The sequence below is a fragment of the Protopterus annectens genome, chromosome 5.part0 (assembly GCF_019279795.1).
Source record: "Protopterus annectens isolate FY-2018-M chromosome 5.part0, PAN1.0, whole genome shotgun sequence".
NCBI lineage: Eukaryota > Metazoa > Chordata > Ceratodontiformes > Protopteridae > Protopterus > Protopterus annectens.
Window position 1 is genome coordinate 1,687,004,908 of NC_056735.1, and position 19,425 is coordinate 1,687,024,332.

The 19,425-nt window shown below is 32.5% G+C and overlaps 1 protein-coding gene across 1 annotated transcript in view; it reads left to right on the forward strand.

Annotated features, from left to right (window-relative positions):
* The first annotated feature begins 4,853 nt into the window (after positions 1 to 4,853).
* Positions 4,854 to 19,425, forward strand: part of SPRYD7 (SPRY domain containing 7) — a 374,970-nt gene continuing 360,398 nt past the window's right edge. Inside the window, exon 1 of the mRNA XM_044072029.1 lies at positions 4,854 to 5,376. Within this exon, the coding sequence (XP_043927964.1) occupies positions 4,854 to 5,376 (523 nt within the window). The remainder of the gene's footprint in view (positions 5,377 to 19,425) is intronic.

Genomic DNA, 19,425 nt, shown 5'->3' on the forward strand with positions numbered 1-19,425 from the left:
TGTCTTATGCCGATTGCCTCAAATCACTGTCTCTTTACTTGGTATCATATAGACTTCTGAGAGGTGATATTTGCCTGTAAGACAAGGCATCCCTGGACCCTGTTTTGATGAACCCTCTGCACATCCACAAAACAAAAAGCATCAGAATTACTAGATTAAAACATCAAAATTTTGCTTGTGACATATATAGGATATGTTGGAGAGACTGATATGTTTGTCAGAGAATTCCCATTCTCTGGGACCGGCTCCCCATCCATGTGAAGCAGAGTTCCTCCCTATCCCTATTTAAGCAAACTTGGACCAATGGATAGGCAATTGGCAATTCATCCCTGGTCTGGTGCCTATGTCTCTGATGGACAGAGGCAATCACTAAATCACCCCCTATTTAAATCAAATTCATGGGTCACATTTGGGCAAGGGTAGACTTATAAGGGCCCTACTGGTTATTAGCCTTGTATATACCTATGAACTTAAGTCTGAGATTACAATTTCTTGCAATATTCTCTTTTCTCTGAGGTATTGTGATCTTGGAATTAGTGTATATAAGTCTGCACGGTGTGGGAGTGCAGGGGGCAAGCTTATCTGCAAAAAAGAAGTTTAGCAGAGAAGAGTAATGTTCAGTATTTATTCATCTCCTGTATTTTCTGTCTTTTTTTTTTTTTGGTGTTATGGCACTTGCTACTGCAAGTGTTGCGATTTCAATAGGAAGCCATATAATTTTCATAGACATGATATCAAAGTGACATCTTTGTTGTTTTCTTACAATGTTCTAGTATTAGCCTAAAATGACTGTTATTTCCAGTGTCTATTGGAACAATCTGCTGCCAATGTGAAATATCTGGAATGAAGTTCAGTACCTTTGAATCAAAGATTATGGCTTTCTCCTGGAAAAGAGTGTATTGTCCTCTGTAAATCAAGTGAATGAAACTAATTTGGACGGAGGAGCTTAAGAATCTTCAGGTCTTGTTCATGAGTGAGGAAAGAGTAGGACTGGGAGACTTACCAGTAGGAGGTGCAGTGGTAACAGAAATGTAGGCATTCTGCTGGAGTGTGATGATTAAATGAGAGCTTTGTCATAGGATGAAGATTTCATTTTACGAGCCTGCCTATGTCGTAATTTTCACCTGTTGTCATGAGCTTTGGTAGTAACAGAGCAGAGGAGATCAAAGATTTAAACAGCAGAAATAAAGTTCCTTTCCATGGTAGCCAGATGCACTCACTATGCTAGAGTAAAGAGCTCAGCAATCTGAAAAGCTTTTGGAATACAGGCACTGGTTATCCATATTGAGAGGAGTCAGTTTAATGCAGCTTGTGAGACTACCTTCTAAGTGTGTCCCTCAAGAGATGTACCAGGTGCAACCCACTGAGAGAAGACCATGGGATAGATGCAGGACATGTTGAAAGGATTATATCTGTCAGTTCATGTTAGAATGCCTAGGGACCCCATACATTGATTTATTTATTGAAATTTGATTACTGGGAAAGTCTGACTGGGTAGGAGCCAATTTTCAGAGGAGGCCTGGGGAGAAAAACTCTAAAGTTTTACAAAACATTTTAAGAACAATAATTTTACAATCTTTAAAAGTAATACAAAAACAGCTACAGTTTAAATATTTATACCAATTTAGACATAGCATGAACAAATTGATAAAGAATAGATACAAGTTACATGACAATGATTTAATATTTAGAAAAATATGTAGCCAGTTTATTAGAGAAATTAAAGGTTAAGTCAGTATAATACAAACAGGAACTGTAATATGAAGTGAGAGAGAAGCCGGCTTATGGTGAACTTAGAAAGAAAGCCAGGGGAGATAAATTGATAAAATGGGCTGGAGACTGATGCTAGGGATTGGGGACTGTAATATTCCCTGCTTTGCTTTTTTACAAACAGGTCAGGTGATGGGTGGATGGAAGTATGGGAGGAGATATGTTAACACACTGAGGCCAGTTACAGACTGGTGGACTTGTGTTTTATGGAGCGGCTGTTAGCTATTAAGCAAGCAAATCTGATCCTTACTACAACTATGTTAGTTATGTAAACAGTTCATTAACAGAGTACTCAGTAGTGAAGTGTAATAACGAAGGAAATGCTGTTAAAATATTGTTAAAAATTGGAAAAAGCTCAGGGGCTAGGAGTTTGTTATGTGCAGGCAAACATCTAAACCCAGCTGTAGAAACTGACTTTAATGTGCTGCATATCCTTTATGCTGCCTGTGCTACATATTTAAATTGTTACAGCAGAAAACATAGAGATATTTTATTGTTGGCTCTTAAGCCCCTGATTAGCTTAAATATTACAGATAAATCTGTCCTGTTCACTGATGTCACCCAGCTTTAGACAGGTCATTAATGGTCTGTTTCTAGTGTTTTCTTTTCACAGGATCATAATGAAGTCCATGGAAAATGTTCTTTTAAATATTGCTCATTGCTGAAGATTGGATGTACTGTACATCAGTCAACATGGATGAAAAGTGGAATGTAATTTGTACTGGTTTTGAGGACAGCACTGGCAATTCCTATGCCATGTTTCTTGGTAAAGCATTGTATTTGTAAGATTATGCTCAACAGGGTTTTAAGGTTGAAAGTAATTTTGTTACAAATATGTAACATAAATAAGATATAAAATAAAGCTTGCTTAAATGCAGAAAGAAAGCTTAGTAATATGTGATCAGCATCCATACTAAATAACAGTGGCTTGGAAAATAAGGAATCTGCTAAATGGGCATTTTTCCCTTACAGACTTAAAAACAGGATGTATGCAAGTGCAAAAATGCAAAATCTGCTTTTAAAGAACACTGTGACAATGTGTTTTCCTTAAAAACATGTTTTTCTGCATATAAAAAGAATGGACAGAGGACATGTTTATGACACTGTTATCAGCATTGGCACAAGAACAGATGTTCTTATACAAAGATCCATGGTGATGATGATGGTATTCATTTTTGTAAAATGAATGGCAAGACAGTTAAATAGATAAATAAATAATAAAAATACTGAAATCCATGTAAGCTAATTGTAAAATAATGTCTATTTATGTAGTATAAATGCATAATTATGCAAATCACAATCAAATTAAAGGAAAAATGCCAAAAGAATTAACTATAGTTTATAGTTTTTAATTAATTATTTAAACTTGTGAGAGTAACAAGTGTTTTTAATGTTTTGCTATCAGTGAATATATGCTCATCAATATTGATGTTTTTTATCATTAGCATATCATTTTGTTTTTTCAGAAGATACCCTTTGATTACTATTATTATCTGCTGAAGGAATATCACCGTAGAAAAGTGGAAATTACAAGTTGTTTGTAATATCCGAGATAGAAGTCAAATGCATAGCATGGATTTTTTTAGGAAAAAGTGGGAACCTTTACTGTTAATTACCAAATTGTTTAATTGTGTAATTGTTTAAAGTCTAATTGGTAGTATTGATAGGTATATAAAGAGCAAGGATAGATAGGGTAATTTATATCTGAAGAAGCGTGCAAGAAGCACGCGAAAGCGCTCATTCTTGTGTATGTTACTATCTGGAATAAAGGAGATTCGTTTTTGAAGGAAGTGTTCTCGTGGTGTATCTTGTTCAGTTAACATTTCATCGTTTTGGCGTTTGCTTGCTGTTTTGCTACAGGATACTTTAGGAGGAACAGCGGCAATTTTTGTTTATTTTCTGCTTGATTTTTGTTGCCGCGACCTCCACGCTATGGAGAACACTACTATTGAGTTGGACTACAACCCGACCAACAGGTTGGGTCCGCTGGGTATAGATGCATTTCTACCCACCAAAGGTAATCCATTGTTGAACCTAGATTTTCCAGAATTTACAGATGATAGACTTAGAAGGAATGAACCAGACAATAATATGAGTGACTTTTATTCACTATTAAGAGATTTAGAAAACAACTTATATAAAATCCAAAGACTGTCATGGCAGAGAAAACATCTACAAGCATGTCTTAGTTTTAAAGTAGTCCCGAGAGGCATGCGCGTGCTGTGCATGCCTACTTACGGGCAACAGTATCCAGATCTTTTGAAAAAGTGGCAAGATCTGAACTTAGAGTTGAGTAATAAGTACATACACCTGCTGCTAGAATATTTTGAACCATTAGAGACTGCTATCCAGAAAGACATTGATGCAGCCTATCAAGCGATTACAGAGAGGTTCAACTCCGACACGTTTACTAGGAAACTTAATGATGTTTCCACACAGATTAAACTGTATGGTGAGAAACTGAGAGGCATAAAACAAAAGAAATTGACTAGAGATGTGCACGATTTTAGAGCGGGGAACATATTTATTTGGCCGAGAACTACAGATAATAATGCTACACAGACTGAACGTCAGTACCGCTCGCAACAAAGGAAACCGGATGCCGGTGAAGCAAGCACTCCCATTTTGGCGCCTAGTACTACAACTAGGAACACTACAGGAGAACTGTCCCATACCAGCAGGGATGTCTTGACTGGCAACACTGATGAACTAACACCACCACCAAACCAATTAGCGCTACATCCGATAGACGATCCCATCAGAATAGGGACCATCAGGAAACATACTGCGGCACCAATTAGGAATACAGATGCCCCTTTTCCTATCAGAGTGAATACGCTAACCAGAGGGAGATCAGCAAGTCGAGGTCCGAGGAAGCGGAAATTCTCAACAGACAGGTACGAGAAACAACAGAAAAGGAACTGGAACTGACTCTATTGGTGTTTAATTTTTCTAAATATAACCTGTCTGTATCTGATCTTTCACTTTTGAACAGAGGATTGAATTTTGTACCCTCACAATACAGCAGATTGTCTGAAACTTTAACTGACTTAAGATTGTTTGCTAGAAAAGTAGCTCTAAGAATGTTCTTTAAAAACCAAGTGAACACAGTGAGAATTGTTGATACTACTTTTAAGCGCAAAAGCACCTTTTCCCCGATATTGCCATCCAATGTAGAATGTTTTGTGAGAACATGCGAGAAAGATATTTACAACTTGTATGCTAACAAACATGTTAAAAATAGATTTTTTAACTTAGATAGAGCTGAGTATAATTCTTTGATGAATTTGAAGAACAATGATGACATAATAATAACCAGCGCTGACAAAGGGGGAGGAGTGGTGCTTTTAGATAGAGTAGAATATATAAAGACAATAGAAGCTACTTTAATTCAGAATGACACTTATGAAGAACTCACGTTAGAAGGAGTCATGAGCATAATTAAGAATGTAAGAGATGAGTTGTATGACATCCTGATGTGCAGACAAGTCAGTAAAGAAATGTTTGATTTTCTTCACATAGAAGAACCACTTGTACCAGTGCTAAAGGGTCTGCCGAAAATACACAAACAAATTGAACCGATACCTATGAGACCCATAGTGTCAGGTAGACAGTGGGTGACATACAACATCTCAATATTTCTAGAAAAAATGTTGAGGCCAATAGTGAATAGAATTCACACCATTCTTAGAGACACTCAACATCTATTAAAAGATTTAGAATCCTTTGACCTCTTACCTAAGAGGAATGGGAAACTACTCTTAGTTATATTAGATGTCCGTGATCTATTCACATGTATCCCCAACGAATATGGTACACAGGCTGTGAGGGAGATAATGGTTGCCCTGAGTGATTTCTCAAGAGACAGGCAGATTCTAATCGGTCAACTACTGGAGTTAGTACTAAATTGTAATATATTTATGTTTCATAGCAAATACTACCTGCAGACATGGGGTGTCGCTATGGGCACCCCATGCGCGAACTCCTATGCTAATTTAGTATTATATTGCTGGGAGCAGAAACATATATTCAATAGCCCATGGATGGATAAGATATGTATGTACAAGAGATTCGTTGATGATGTGATACTGGCATGGGATGGCACTACTGATGAGCTGAGGAGCTTTGTTGATTATCTAGAGGAAACGACCACATTTTTGAAATTCACATATGAGTACTCTTATAATGAGGTTAATTTTTTAGATTTAACTTTATATTATGATATAGAAGATAAACTATCATTCAAGCTGTTTAGAAAGACATGCTGGAGGAACACAATTTTAGAGTACAGCAGCATGCATCCCAGATTCATGTTCTCTGGAATAATGAAAGGACAGTTTTCGAGGTTATCCAGAATATGCAAGGATCCGGCCACATTACAGATAGAGGCAGACAAGATGGAAAGATTATTTATGGCCAGGGGGTATAATAGTAAGTTAGTTCAAGAGATAAGACATCATATTATACCACATGAGAATAGGGTTGAGGAGACGTATAGTAGTTGTTGTGAGGAACCTGGAGGCAAGAGTAGATTAAGAGGTAAATACACAGCAACGTATAGTACACACGATAACAGGATCAATTTTATTTTGAAATATACAAATGACATCAATGAAATCAGGAAGATTATAAATAGACATTGGAACATTCTTACTATTACAGATGACATTAGGGCAATAGTAGGCGACAAACCGGGTTTTGTCTTTCGAACCTGTGACAATTTGAAAACAATCTTTTCTCCTAAGTTACATAAGAATGTCTATGCTAGGGAGGATACAGATGGTACACCAGGAACATATCCATGCAAGAAATGTAGCATGTGCCAGTACATCACCACTCTACAAGAATATCGACATCCTCATGGATACTTTGATTTTTTACCAAGGGCACATACGAATTGTAACACTAAGAATTTAATATACATGGCCAATTGTGCTCTCTGTCAAGCCTTTTACATCGGTCTCACCAAGAGGAGACTGAGAGAGCGCATTTACAATCACATCTATGACATTCGTAAACAAAATGAATTGAATGCATTGGCCAAACATATCATTCTAAATCCGACACATCATTTTAACTTCAGAGTCTTACAAACTCTAGATATTAGCCCCAGGATGGGTGACAATAACAATGCCCTAGCGAAATTAGAGATGGAGTGGATTTTTAGGTCAGGGGCACACAGAGACCCCGGGATTAATAACTATGTTACAGTCAAACCTTTTCTGGAATAATTAAGCCAGTTATGTACTATCCCCATATTATGATACACATGTACATTTTTTCTTTTAGTACATATGTTTATAATGTTTGAAAAAATATATATATAATGGAGAACTAGAATAACATAGGAAGCCTCTGGGCTGTAATAATGTTCCAAGAATGTGATTCCATCAAGTTTAAGAATTATTTTCTATGGTTAGATTGTATGAACCTGCTTTTGAATTGATGAAATTCTGAAGATTGCATACGAGATTTATGTATTTATTTATTCATTTAAATATTTATTTATTTATTCTCTATTATGTATTTAGTCAGATATGGAATTTTTAAGTAGGTTAATCAATGGGATCGATTGAATATTTTGGGCCATATATATCTAGATAATTTTGGGTCAGCACTAGGAATGATATTTGAACCATATGCCTAGAGTTATTTGACTCAAGGGAAGATGAATTAATGGAATATTATATATTGATACATACTTTTGAGGAATTTTTTCATCTATTTATTCAATTATTAGCTTACATGCTTCCTATATATATTCCTTGTGTTGATTCCATCCAGTAGTGAAAAATAAGATAGAATTATATGTCATTGGTCAGAATTCCCAGTAACAGATCTGCCATACCAAATATAGGATAATTGATATACTTAAGGAATATAGTTTTGTATTTATGATTCATCCACATTTTTTATATTTTAGATTCCATTTATTGCTTGAGTCATATTTGCTATAGACTTATTATTTATCATTATCATTATTCATCATTATTTATATTGAATTCTATACATATTTAATATCATTATTGATGCTATACAAATATGAACTATATAATATTAGACAAGACATGAGAAATATACTGCCTCATATCTTGATTAAATAGACCAATAATATGAAGCACTTTAATATCAGAATTGTTTAGATCTTCTTGACTAAAATTTATGCAAAACTTAGGTATTTTAAATGTTATAGATGTATTTATGCACAATAGTGAGTTGAGATAATCGGTACAAGCAAGGGAACCTTTGAGTCAAGCTTTTGTTATGTTTTACGTGAAAAATTTCTAAACTCAAATTTTAGATGTGCTATTTATTTTAACATTGAGTATACAATAGGACATACTTTAGTACAAGTTAGATGAAAATTATTAATGACCATGACAGTTAGTGGAGCCACGTTTTGTAGATTTTACATAGGGTTTGACAAAAAGTAAAATTTCTGACTTCACAACGGGATCCGGGGTATGAAGTCAGCAATTACATAGAAACTTAGTTGTATTTTAGGTGTTGTTGCATCCAGTTATTTACTATTTACTTTAAGAGGAAGTTTCTATTTGATATTATTGTATATGAAACATACCCCATATATAATTAGTGTTTTTAACATATATATTTTAGTTATTTAAACTTGTGAGAGTAACAAGTGTTTTTAATGTTTTGCTATCAGTGAATATATGCTCATCAATATTGATGTTTTTATCATTAGCATATCATTTTGTTTTTTCAGAAGGTACCCTTTGATTACTATTATTATCTGCTGAAGGAATATCACCGTAGAAAAGTGGAAATTACAAGTTGTTTGTAATATCCGAGATAGAAGTCAAATGCATAGCATGGATTTTTTTAGGAAGAAGTGGGAACCTTTACTGTTAATTACCAAATTGTTTAATTGTGTAATTGTTTAAAGTCTAATTGGTAGTATTGATAGGTATATAAAGAGCAAGGATAGATAGGGTAATTTATATCTGAAGAAGCGTGCAAGAAGCACGCGAAAGCGCTCATTCTTGTGTATGTTACTATCTGGAATAAAGGAGATTCGTTTTTGAAGGAAGTGTTCTCGTGGTGTATCTTGTTCAGTTAACATTTCATCATAGTTTATAGAGTATAAAATGTGAGCTCAGACCTTCCTAGACTAGATGAACAGTTACAGGAAATGTTGGAAAGAAAAGATAAACAACAAGACTGATTGCCAGACAAGTAGCATGAGTTTTTCTAAAACATTATTGTTATTAAAACATAATTGTTAAAATGTTTACAGGCAACACTATTTGGTAATTATGATAAAATGTCACAACTGTGCATATATGTCACTGATAATCTGTTTGCAAGTAAAGGTTAAAAGAAAAAAAAACTCAGTTGCATCAAGTACAACCAGCAAATGGGCTATAGTATACATACAGTTCAAATCAATTGTGCAGAAGGGTGTAAATGCCTACTAGTGGTAATAAACAGCAAAAGCTTTATACAAATGATCAAATCAGACAGGGCTCTATAGTTTGGTAGCCTAGTGAAGCAGATGTGTGGCCAAAGTATTGGGCTGGTGTACATTCTAAAGCAAATAAACAATACTGTAGAATACTACAGGGGGAGGGACACTTTCTCAGTTTTACACTGACTGTATAAGCAGTACTGCACAAGGGTCTAAAATAAAGCTACAGGAAGAAATATATCATTCCTTCTTGACAATAATCTTTTTAGGGGGAGGAACAAACAGGTATTAGTGTATTAAAAATACTGGTAAACTGGATTAAACCTGACAGTATAAGATATTTTACAAGTTGTTAATAGCTATCATAATGGTTATTATTGTATTGTTTAGTATTAAATTGTATTTACAATCTGTTAAACTGTAAAGCTATACAAGAGATGGTTTAAAAAACAAGAGATGGCTTAAAATTGCTTTATTACAGCTATACAAGAGAAAGTAAAGATATGTAAAAAAATTGAACAAGATTGGTCACTATTTTTAATATGTTTTTGGCAAAACAATGTTGGTATAAAAAAGCATGAATATTTTTAATTGTTGAGTATGTAGTTTAAAATAACAGGACGTATGCCTTTGGTGTCAGTTCCACTAGATATTTCTAAAGAGACATAAACATTTTCGAAGATTTGGCTTAATATTAATGTTATTAAATTTGTAAGATTAAACTAAATGTAGTTTATAGTCTTTGTATGTACAAATGCAGAAGATGTCAGTACAAATGATAGTCTTTGTATGTAGAAATGCAGAAGAATTCAGTACAAATGAAATTAATGTCTAGCAATGAATATGTGTCGAGAAAAAAAAAGGGTCCAGGATACCTACTAGATTAAATATTGTATTTATACATCTAATGGACTAATATGTAAATAGCATTCTTCAGTGTATACTTCACTGTCAAATAAAGTTTATAGGCAGTTTAGAAATGTTATGGTTAAAATGACATTGAAACTGTATATTTTCAACAGTGTATAAATGCTTGCAGTAGCACATGGTTCTTGTCTCTTATAGTTAATTCACCAGTTGCAAAGAGTTAATGGAACAGTTTTAAGTCATAAATTAAATTCTGTATTTGCAAAAAAATAAATTAATCAAGTTAAACTAAAGCAGACACAGCTCATAACTGATAAAATATTTTCACAGAATGGTCTGTAAAAGAAAAAGTTGTTAGATACAATCAGTTTTGGTAGTAATACTTTTATATTATGGTATTAACTATGTAAAATTGCATTTTGACTTGTATCAAAAGAAGACTAAAGGTTTTGTTTCTTAATGTGTTTTCTATATAATGTGATCAAAAATACATACCAGTATAAAGTGTTTTGAGTACATTAAAATAAAAAAAGGAATTGTAAAATTTTGTTACAAATATATAACATAACTAAGGTATAAAATACAGCTTGCTTAAATGCAGAAACAGAGTTTAGTAATATGCGATCAGCATCCATACTAAATAACTGTGGCTTAGAAAATAAGGAATCTGCTAAATGGACATTTTTCCCTTACAGACTTAAAAACAGGATGTATGCAAGTGCAAAAATGCAAAATCTGCTTTTAAAGAACACTGTGACAATGTGTTTTCCTTAAAAACATGTTTTTATGCATATAAAAAGAATGGCCAACAGGACATGTTTATGACACTGTTATCAGCATTGGCACAAAAATAGATGTTCTTATACAAAGATCCAAATAGAATACAGGATGTTCACACTGTCAGAAAAGCTGGCCTCTTATAAATTCAGCAAAAATGTGACAAGACATTGTTAAACAAGGGAGCTTAAAAATAATATTAAGTCAGCATTTGCGTCAGCATCTGCAACAATTAGTATTGTTTCTACAGGATGAGCAATTCTCCAAAATAGAATACCAAGAGGAAATGTATATGTATGTGCATGACTAAAGTTGTATATAAAGATCTGTATTAATCCAGTTATGTTAGGGATATTGGTAGAGACACATTTGTCTTGAGGTAAATGTTATATCTCTCACATGATCTGTACTATATGAGAAGTAAAGTGGAACAGTACTTTAAGCTGTAACGTTAGTCCATTTGGTTTATTATAAAAAGTTATTTGTTACTGCTCTAAGTTGATGCTGCAAAGTATATTTTCTCATTAGTTTATATTCTGCAAGTTTCTGTATGCAACAGACTGTGAATGCAACTTTAACCGGACTTTGATTTCAGCAGAATCCAGCCAGCAAGACTGAGTGTCTAAGGAAGACTTCAAATCCATCACAGTAAGCAGCACCATATAATTTTTCAATGGCAAGCGAGCCTGCATTTGAACCTAAAATCTGCATTCAAACACAAGGGGAGTGATGGTAACCCCTGCAGAGGGTCACTTCAGTCAAATTGCAGTAACTAACATTTGTACGTATGTGTAAATCCTAAACAGAAGTATTCCAGTCTATGCAGCTTGCAGTAGTAAAGTTTTTTAGATGTCTAAATCGGAGTGTGACTAGTTCAAGAAAGTCACAGTGCCATATATTCCCCAAGAAAAGGTGGATATCCACTTGTACAGCAATCCGCTGCCTGTTGTACTTCACCAGCTTCTCAAGTGACTCTAAAAAATTTCCAGCCATCAGCAACAACAGCCTGATCACCTGTTTTCTTGCAACTGGTAAGACTTTTTTCTGTGTCACATTTTTAGTGTGGATGCTATTAGACAGTTTGTATATTATTAGACAGTTTGGATGTTATTAGACAGTATGGATATTATTTATAATTCATGCAGGAGTAAACCAAGCTTTAGTAAATTGCAATGTTGGTATACGCAGAACATTAGTAAATGCAAAACCTTATTAGGGCAGGTTGATAGTAAGGCATTATACAAATGTATTACAATATTTGACTGGTATCTCAAAGAAAACCATGTGGAATATGACAAATGTTTATTGTGTGCTTCAACAAAAACTGCATTTTGTGTATTATGCCATAAAAAGTATTGCATCATATTGCTAAAAAATAGACTGTGATAAAGAATTAACTAAGAGTAAAGTGTTTCCATTATATTCAGATGTTGAGCATTTATGTCCTGTCACCACATGTGAGTCAAATATGTTACTGATAGAACCTCTAGTACATTTTGTTATAAAACAATTTAATAAACTTCTAAGAGACAGACACAATGAGTTCAGGAAGCTTAGACAAGTTATACATACGTCTTTTCAAAAGTGCATAGGAGTTTCAAATTCAGCAGAACAGCTTACTAAAGAATGTCAGAAAGACCATGCAACATTACAGGAAATTCTTCAACAGCAGTTGCGGGATAAAGGAAATAAATTAGCTGAACTGACAGAGACTGGGAACTTCCTGCATACACAGCTAATCTGTGCAAAAGAACTATATTTTATAATATGTTTATGTTTTGAAAATGGTTAAACATACATGGTAGGATGGTAGGATCTGATGTCTGGACAAATCATTCTCAAATGTTTTACTTTCATTCAGTTAAAGCAAGACATTTATCAGTAGTACAGTATATAACTGCTATTCTAATAGCATAGTCAAAAGGTACACAACAGTTTTAGTGTATAAAAATTAAATAAAAATAGTTAATAAGAGTAAAGATTTCAAGTCACAAGACTGACATGCTTGTATAAAGATATATAGATACAAGACAGACATGCATGTATGTTCTTTTCATCTAGAGTACATTTGTTTACAATGCACAAAAGCAAATATAAATAATGTAAATATAAACATGTGTTAGTTAAGCTAATATCTATTTAGTTTTTTACAATTTTTTATAATTGTATAGTAACACCACACCAAACAGTTAAAGTTCTGAATTTTAAAAATAAATAAAATCACAGATGGTATTAATCAAACAATTTTTGTAAAATTAATGGCAGGATGGTTAAATAGATAAATAAATAATAAAAATACTGAAATCCATGTAAGCTAATTGTAAAATAATGTCTATTTATGTAGTATAAATGCATGGTTATGCAAATCACAATCAAATTAAAGGAAAAATGACAAAAGAATTAACTATAGTTTATAGATTTTAAAATGTGAGCTCAGACCTTCCTAGACTAGATGAATAGTTACAGGAAATGTAAACATAATTGTTAAAATGTTTATAGGCAACACTATTTGGTAATTGTAATAAAATGTCACAACTGTGCATGTATGTCACTGATAATCTGTTTGCAAGTAAAGGTTAAAAGAAAAAAAAAACTCAGTCGCATCAAGTACAACCAGCAAATGAGCTATAGTATACATACAGTTCAAATCAATTGTGCAGAAGGGTATAAATGCACAGTAAAAGCTTTATAAAAATGATCAAATCAGACAGGGGTCTATAGTTTGGTAGCCTAGTGAAGCAGATGTGTGGCCAAAGTATTGGGCTGGTGTACATTCTAAAGCAACTAAACAATACTGTAGTATACTACAGGGGGAGGGACACTTTCTCAGTTTTACACTGACTGTATAAGCGGTACTGCACAAGGGTCTAAAATAAAGCTGCAGGAAGAAATATCTCATTCCTTCTTGACAATATTCTTTTAGGGGGAGGGAAAAACAGGTATTAGTGTATTAGAAATACTAATAAACTGGATTAAACCTGACAGGATAAGATATTTTACAAGTTGTTAATAGCTATCATAATGGTTATTATTGTATTGTTTAGTATTAAATTGTATTTACAACCTGTTAAACTGTAAAGCTATACAAGAGATGGTTTATAAAACAAGAGATGGCTTAAAATTGCTTTATTACAGCTATACAAGAGAAAGTAAAGATATGTAAAAATTGAACAAGATTGGTCACTATTTTAATATGTTTTTGGCAAAACAATGTTGGTATAAAAAAGCATGCATATTTTTAATTGTTGAGTATGTAGTTTAAAATAACAGGACATACGCCTTTGGTGCCAGTTCCACTAGATATTTCTAAAGAGACATAAACATTTTCCAAGATTTTGCTTAATATTAATGTTATTAAATTTGTAAGATTAAACTAAATGTACTTTATAGTCTTTGTATGTACAAATGCAGAATTCAGTACAAATGAAATTAATGTCTAGCAATTAATATGTGTAGAGAAAAAAATGGGTCCAGGATACCTACTAGATTGAAATGCATGAATAACAAACAAGTCTGTATAAATACACACTGTACAGGATACATTGTAATAAGTTCAAAAGTAATTTGTCAAGTTTTAATATTATCACTGATTTTAAGTTGGAGTCTTATTACTGTTTTTTGGACCATCATTTTATCTGTACTAGTATTGGTTACCCCAGTTAAGGAAAAATTAAATATTGTATTTATACATCTAATGGACTAATATGTAAATAGCATTCTTCAGTGTACACTTCACTGTCAACTAAAGTGTATAGGCAGTTTAGAAATGTTATGGTTAAAATAACATTGAAACTGTATATTTTCAGCAGTGTATAAATTATTGCAGTAGCACATGGTTCTTGTCTCTTATAGTTAATTCAACAGTTGCAAAGAGTTAATGTAACAGATTTAAGTCATAAATTAAATTCTGTACTTGCAAAAAAAAATAATCAAGTTAAACTAAAGCAAACACAGCTCATAATTGATAAAATACTTTTACAGAATGGTCTGTAAAAGAAAAGGTTGTTAGATACATTCAGTTTTGGTAGTAATACTTTTATATTATTCAATTAACTATGTAAAATTGCATTTTGACTTGTATCAAAAGAAGACTAAAGGTTTTGTTTCTTAATGTGTTTTCTATATAATGTGATCAAAAATACATATCAGTATAAAGTGTTTTGAGTACATTAAAATAAAAAGAAGGAATTGTAAGATTATGCTCAACAGTGTTTTAAGTTTGAAAGTAATTTTGTTACAAATATGTAGCATAAATAAGGTATAAAATAAAGCTTGTTTAAATGCAGAAACAGAGTTTAGTAATACGTGATTAGCACCCATACTTGGAAAATAAGGAATCTGCTAAATGGACATTTTTCCCTTACAGACTTAAAAACAGGATGTATGCAAGTGCAAAATCTGCTTTTAAAGAACACTGTAACAATGTGTTTTCCTTAAAAACATGTTTTTCTGCATATAAAAAGAATGGACACAGGATACGTTTATGACACTGTTATCAGCATTGGCACAAGAACAGATGTTCTTATACAAAGATCTATGGTGATGATGATGGTATTATTTTTTGTAAAATTAATGGCAAGACAGTTAAATAGATAAATAAATAATAAAAATACTGAAATCCATGTAAGCTAATTGTAAAATAGTGTCTATTTATGTAGTATAAATGCATAGTTATGCCAATCACAATCAAATTAAAGGAAAAATGCCAAAAGAATTAATTATAGTTTATAGAGTATAAAATGTGAGCTCAGACCTTCCTAGACTAGATGAATAGTTACAGGAAATGTTGGAAAGATAAGATAAACAACAAGACTGATTGCCAGACAAGTAGCTTGAGTTTTTCTAAAACATTATTGTTATTAAAACATAATTGTTAAAATAAATAAACAAATATTGGCAGCTAAATTGCTTCCTTCTTAGATTCAGTTAAAATAATGTAAATAGTAATGAAGCTATGCGGCAGAACGGCACCCAAATGGTGCCAAATTTAAATAGTGCTGGTGCATAAATGAAAGCTCGCTTATCCTTACCAAGCGATTCTCCCCCTAGCACAATTCAGCAGTCCATACAGCAGCAAATAGTTCCAATAGGTAAAAATCCACAGAATACAAATGAAATGAAACAAAGGCAGTATTCACTTCACCTGTGATGCACCACGACAAAGACTAGTCAGCAGATGTGCATAAAACTGGTTTTATTCAAAAACAGTCAGAAAGGCAAGCGCTTTCACCCGTAGGCTTCTTCAGGCCATAAATAATTACATATTTTTTTAAAGATCCTTATATACTCCTAAATTTAATGACATCACTTCCTATCATTGAGTATCTAAATTAATCCAACAACAAAAATGCATTTACATAAATTCTAAAAGTACGATCATGTACAATGCTAATCATATTATATAAACCCCTTTACTATAAGCATTTCATAAAAATATATATACAGTTTATAAAATGGAATATATATTACTATGTAAAAAACTATGGCTAAGCTATAAAATCCTAAAAGTGCCTATATATCTGCCTTATTGAACTTATAATATACCGTAATGGGTGCCTTAATTAATATTAATATATGACACAGATTAACTCCACCCATTACTAAACTGTAGTATAAAATAATGCAGTTATAATGCCTATGTATCTATTTAAAGCTTTTCTAATTAATATTGTGTTTTAAAAATGCTAATACAAATCACTTCATATATACTAGCAAAAATGTGCCATCATGTCATTAGCTATAAGGCATAAATACCAATTTATATAAATTTTTGAGCAACAACTAAATCAAAATACAAAATATTAATAAATATATACATACATTGCTCCAGGCCAAATAATAATCATAAACAATAATAAAAGTGTTTTGAGTACATTAAAATAAAAACAAGGAATTGTAAGATTATGCTCAACCGTGTTTTAAGTTTGAAAGTAATTTTGTTACACATATGTAGCATAAATAAGGTATAAAATAAAGCTTGTTTAAATGCAGAAACAGAGTTTAGTAATATGTGATCAGCACCCATACTTGGAAAATAAGGAATCTGCTAAATGGACATTTTTCCCTTACAGACTTAAAAACAGGATGTATGCAAGTGCAAAATCTGCTTTTAAAGAACACTGTAACAATGTGTTTTCCTTAAAAACATGTTTTTCTGCATATAAAAAGAATGGACACAGGACATGTTTATGACACTGTTATCAGCATTGGCACAAGAACAGATGTTCTTATACAAAGATCCATGGTGATGATGATGGTATTATTTTTTGTAAAATGAATGGCAAGACAGTTAAATAGATAAATAAATAATAAAAATACTGAAATCCATGTAAGCTAATTGTAAAATAATGTCTATTTATGTAGTATAAATGCATAGTTATGCCAATCACAATCAAATTAAAGAAAAAATGCCAAAAGAATTAACTATAGTTTATAGAGTATAAAATGTGAGCTCAGACCTTCCTAGACTAGATGAATAGTTACAGGAAATGTTGGAAAGATAAGATAAACAACAAGACTGATTGCCAGACAAGTAGCTTGAGTTTTTCTAAAACATTATTGTTATTAAAACATAATTGTTAAAATGTTTACAGGCAACACTATTTGGTAATTATAATAAAATGTCACAACTGTGCATATATGTCACTGATAATCTGTTTGCAAGTAAAGGTTAAAAGAAAAAAAAAACCTCAGTTGCATCAAGTACAGCCAGCAAATGGGCTATAGTATACATACAGTTCAAATCAATTGTGCAGAAGGGTGTAAATGCCTACTAGTGGTAATAAACAGCAAAAGCTTTATAAAAATGATCAAATCAGACAGGGGTTTATAGTTTGATAGCCTAGTGAAGCAGATGTGTGGCCAAAGTATTGGGCTGGTGTACACTCTAAAGCAAATAAACAATACTGTAGTATACTACAGGGCGAGGGACACTTTCTCAGTTTTACACTGATTGTATAAGCAGTACTGCACAAGGGTCTAAAATAAAGCTACAGGAAGAAATATCTCATTCCTTCTTGACAATACTCTTTTTAGAGGGAGGGAAAAACAGGTATTAGTGTATTAAAAATACTGGTAAACTGGATTAAACCTGACAGTATAAGATATTTTATAAGTTGTTAATATCTATCATAATGGTTATTATTGTATTGTTTAATATTAATTTGTATTTACAACCTGTTAAACTGTAAATCTATACAAGAGATGGTTTAAAAACAAGAGATGGCTTAAAATTGCTTTATTACAGCTATACAAGAGAAAGTAAAGATATGTAAAACATTTGAACAAGATTGGTCACTATTTTTAATATGTTTTTGGCAAAACAATGTTGGTATAAAAAAGCACGAATAATTTTAATTGAGTATGTAGTTTAAAATAAGAGGACATATGCCTTTGGTGCCAGTTCCACTAGATATTTCCAAAGAGACATAAACATTTTATAAGATTTTGCTTAATATTAATGTTATAAAATTTGTAAGATTAAACTAAATGTACTTTATAGTCTTTGTATGTACAAATGCAGAAGATTTCAGTACAAATGATAGTCTTTGCATGTAGAAATGCAGAAGAATTCAGTACAAATGAAATTAATGTCTAGCAATGAATATGTGTAGAGAAAAAAATGGGTCCAGGATACCTACTAGATTGAAATGCATGAATAGCAAACAGTCTGTATGACTACATACTGTACAGGATACATTGTAATAAGTTCAAAAGTAATTTGCCAAGTTGTAATATTATCACTGATTTTAAGTTGGAGTCTTATTACTGGTTTTTGGACCATCATTTTATCTGTACTAGTATTGGTTACCCCAGCTAAGGAAAAATTAAATATTGTATTTATACATCTAATGGACTAATATGTAAATAGCATTCTTCAGTGTATACTTCACTGTCAACTAAAGTGTATAGGCAGTTTAGAAATGTTATGGTTAAAATTACATTGAAACTGTATATTTTCAGCAGTGTATAAATGCTTGCAGTAGCACATGGTTCTTGTCTCTTATAGTTAATTCAGCAGTTGCAAAGAGTTAATGGAACAGTTCTAAGTCATAAATTAAATTCTGTAATTGCAAAAAAATAAATTAATCAAGTTAAACTAAAGCAGACACAGCTCCTAATTGATAAAATATTTTCACAGAATGGTCTGTAAAAGAAAAAGTTGTTAGATACATTCAGTTTCGGTAGTAATACTTTTATATTATTGTATTAACTATGTAAAATTGCATTTTAACTTGTATCAAAAGAAGACTAAAGGCTTTGTCTCTTAATGTGTTTTCTTTGATTTCAGCAGAATCCAGCCAGCAAGACTGAGTGTCTTAAGAAGACTTCAAATCCATCACAGTAAGCAGCACCATATAATTTTTCAGTATTAGCTTGCATATGCATAAACCAGTGCAATAAATTGACACAGATAATGACTCAGTATGGTTGTAAGGCATTGCTCTTGCTCCAAAAGTGAGACAGTCTGTACAGTCCCTTTTAATAGTACAGTATGCACTTATCCAAACAGCTCTGCTGAGCCAGACTGATCTACCACTGAAGTTGTTTTTGTGAAAAGTACATAAGTTCCAGGACAAGAT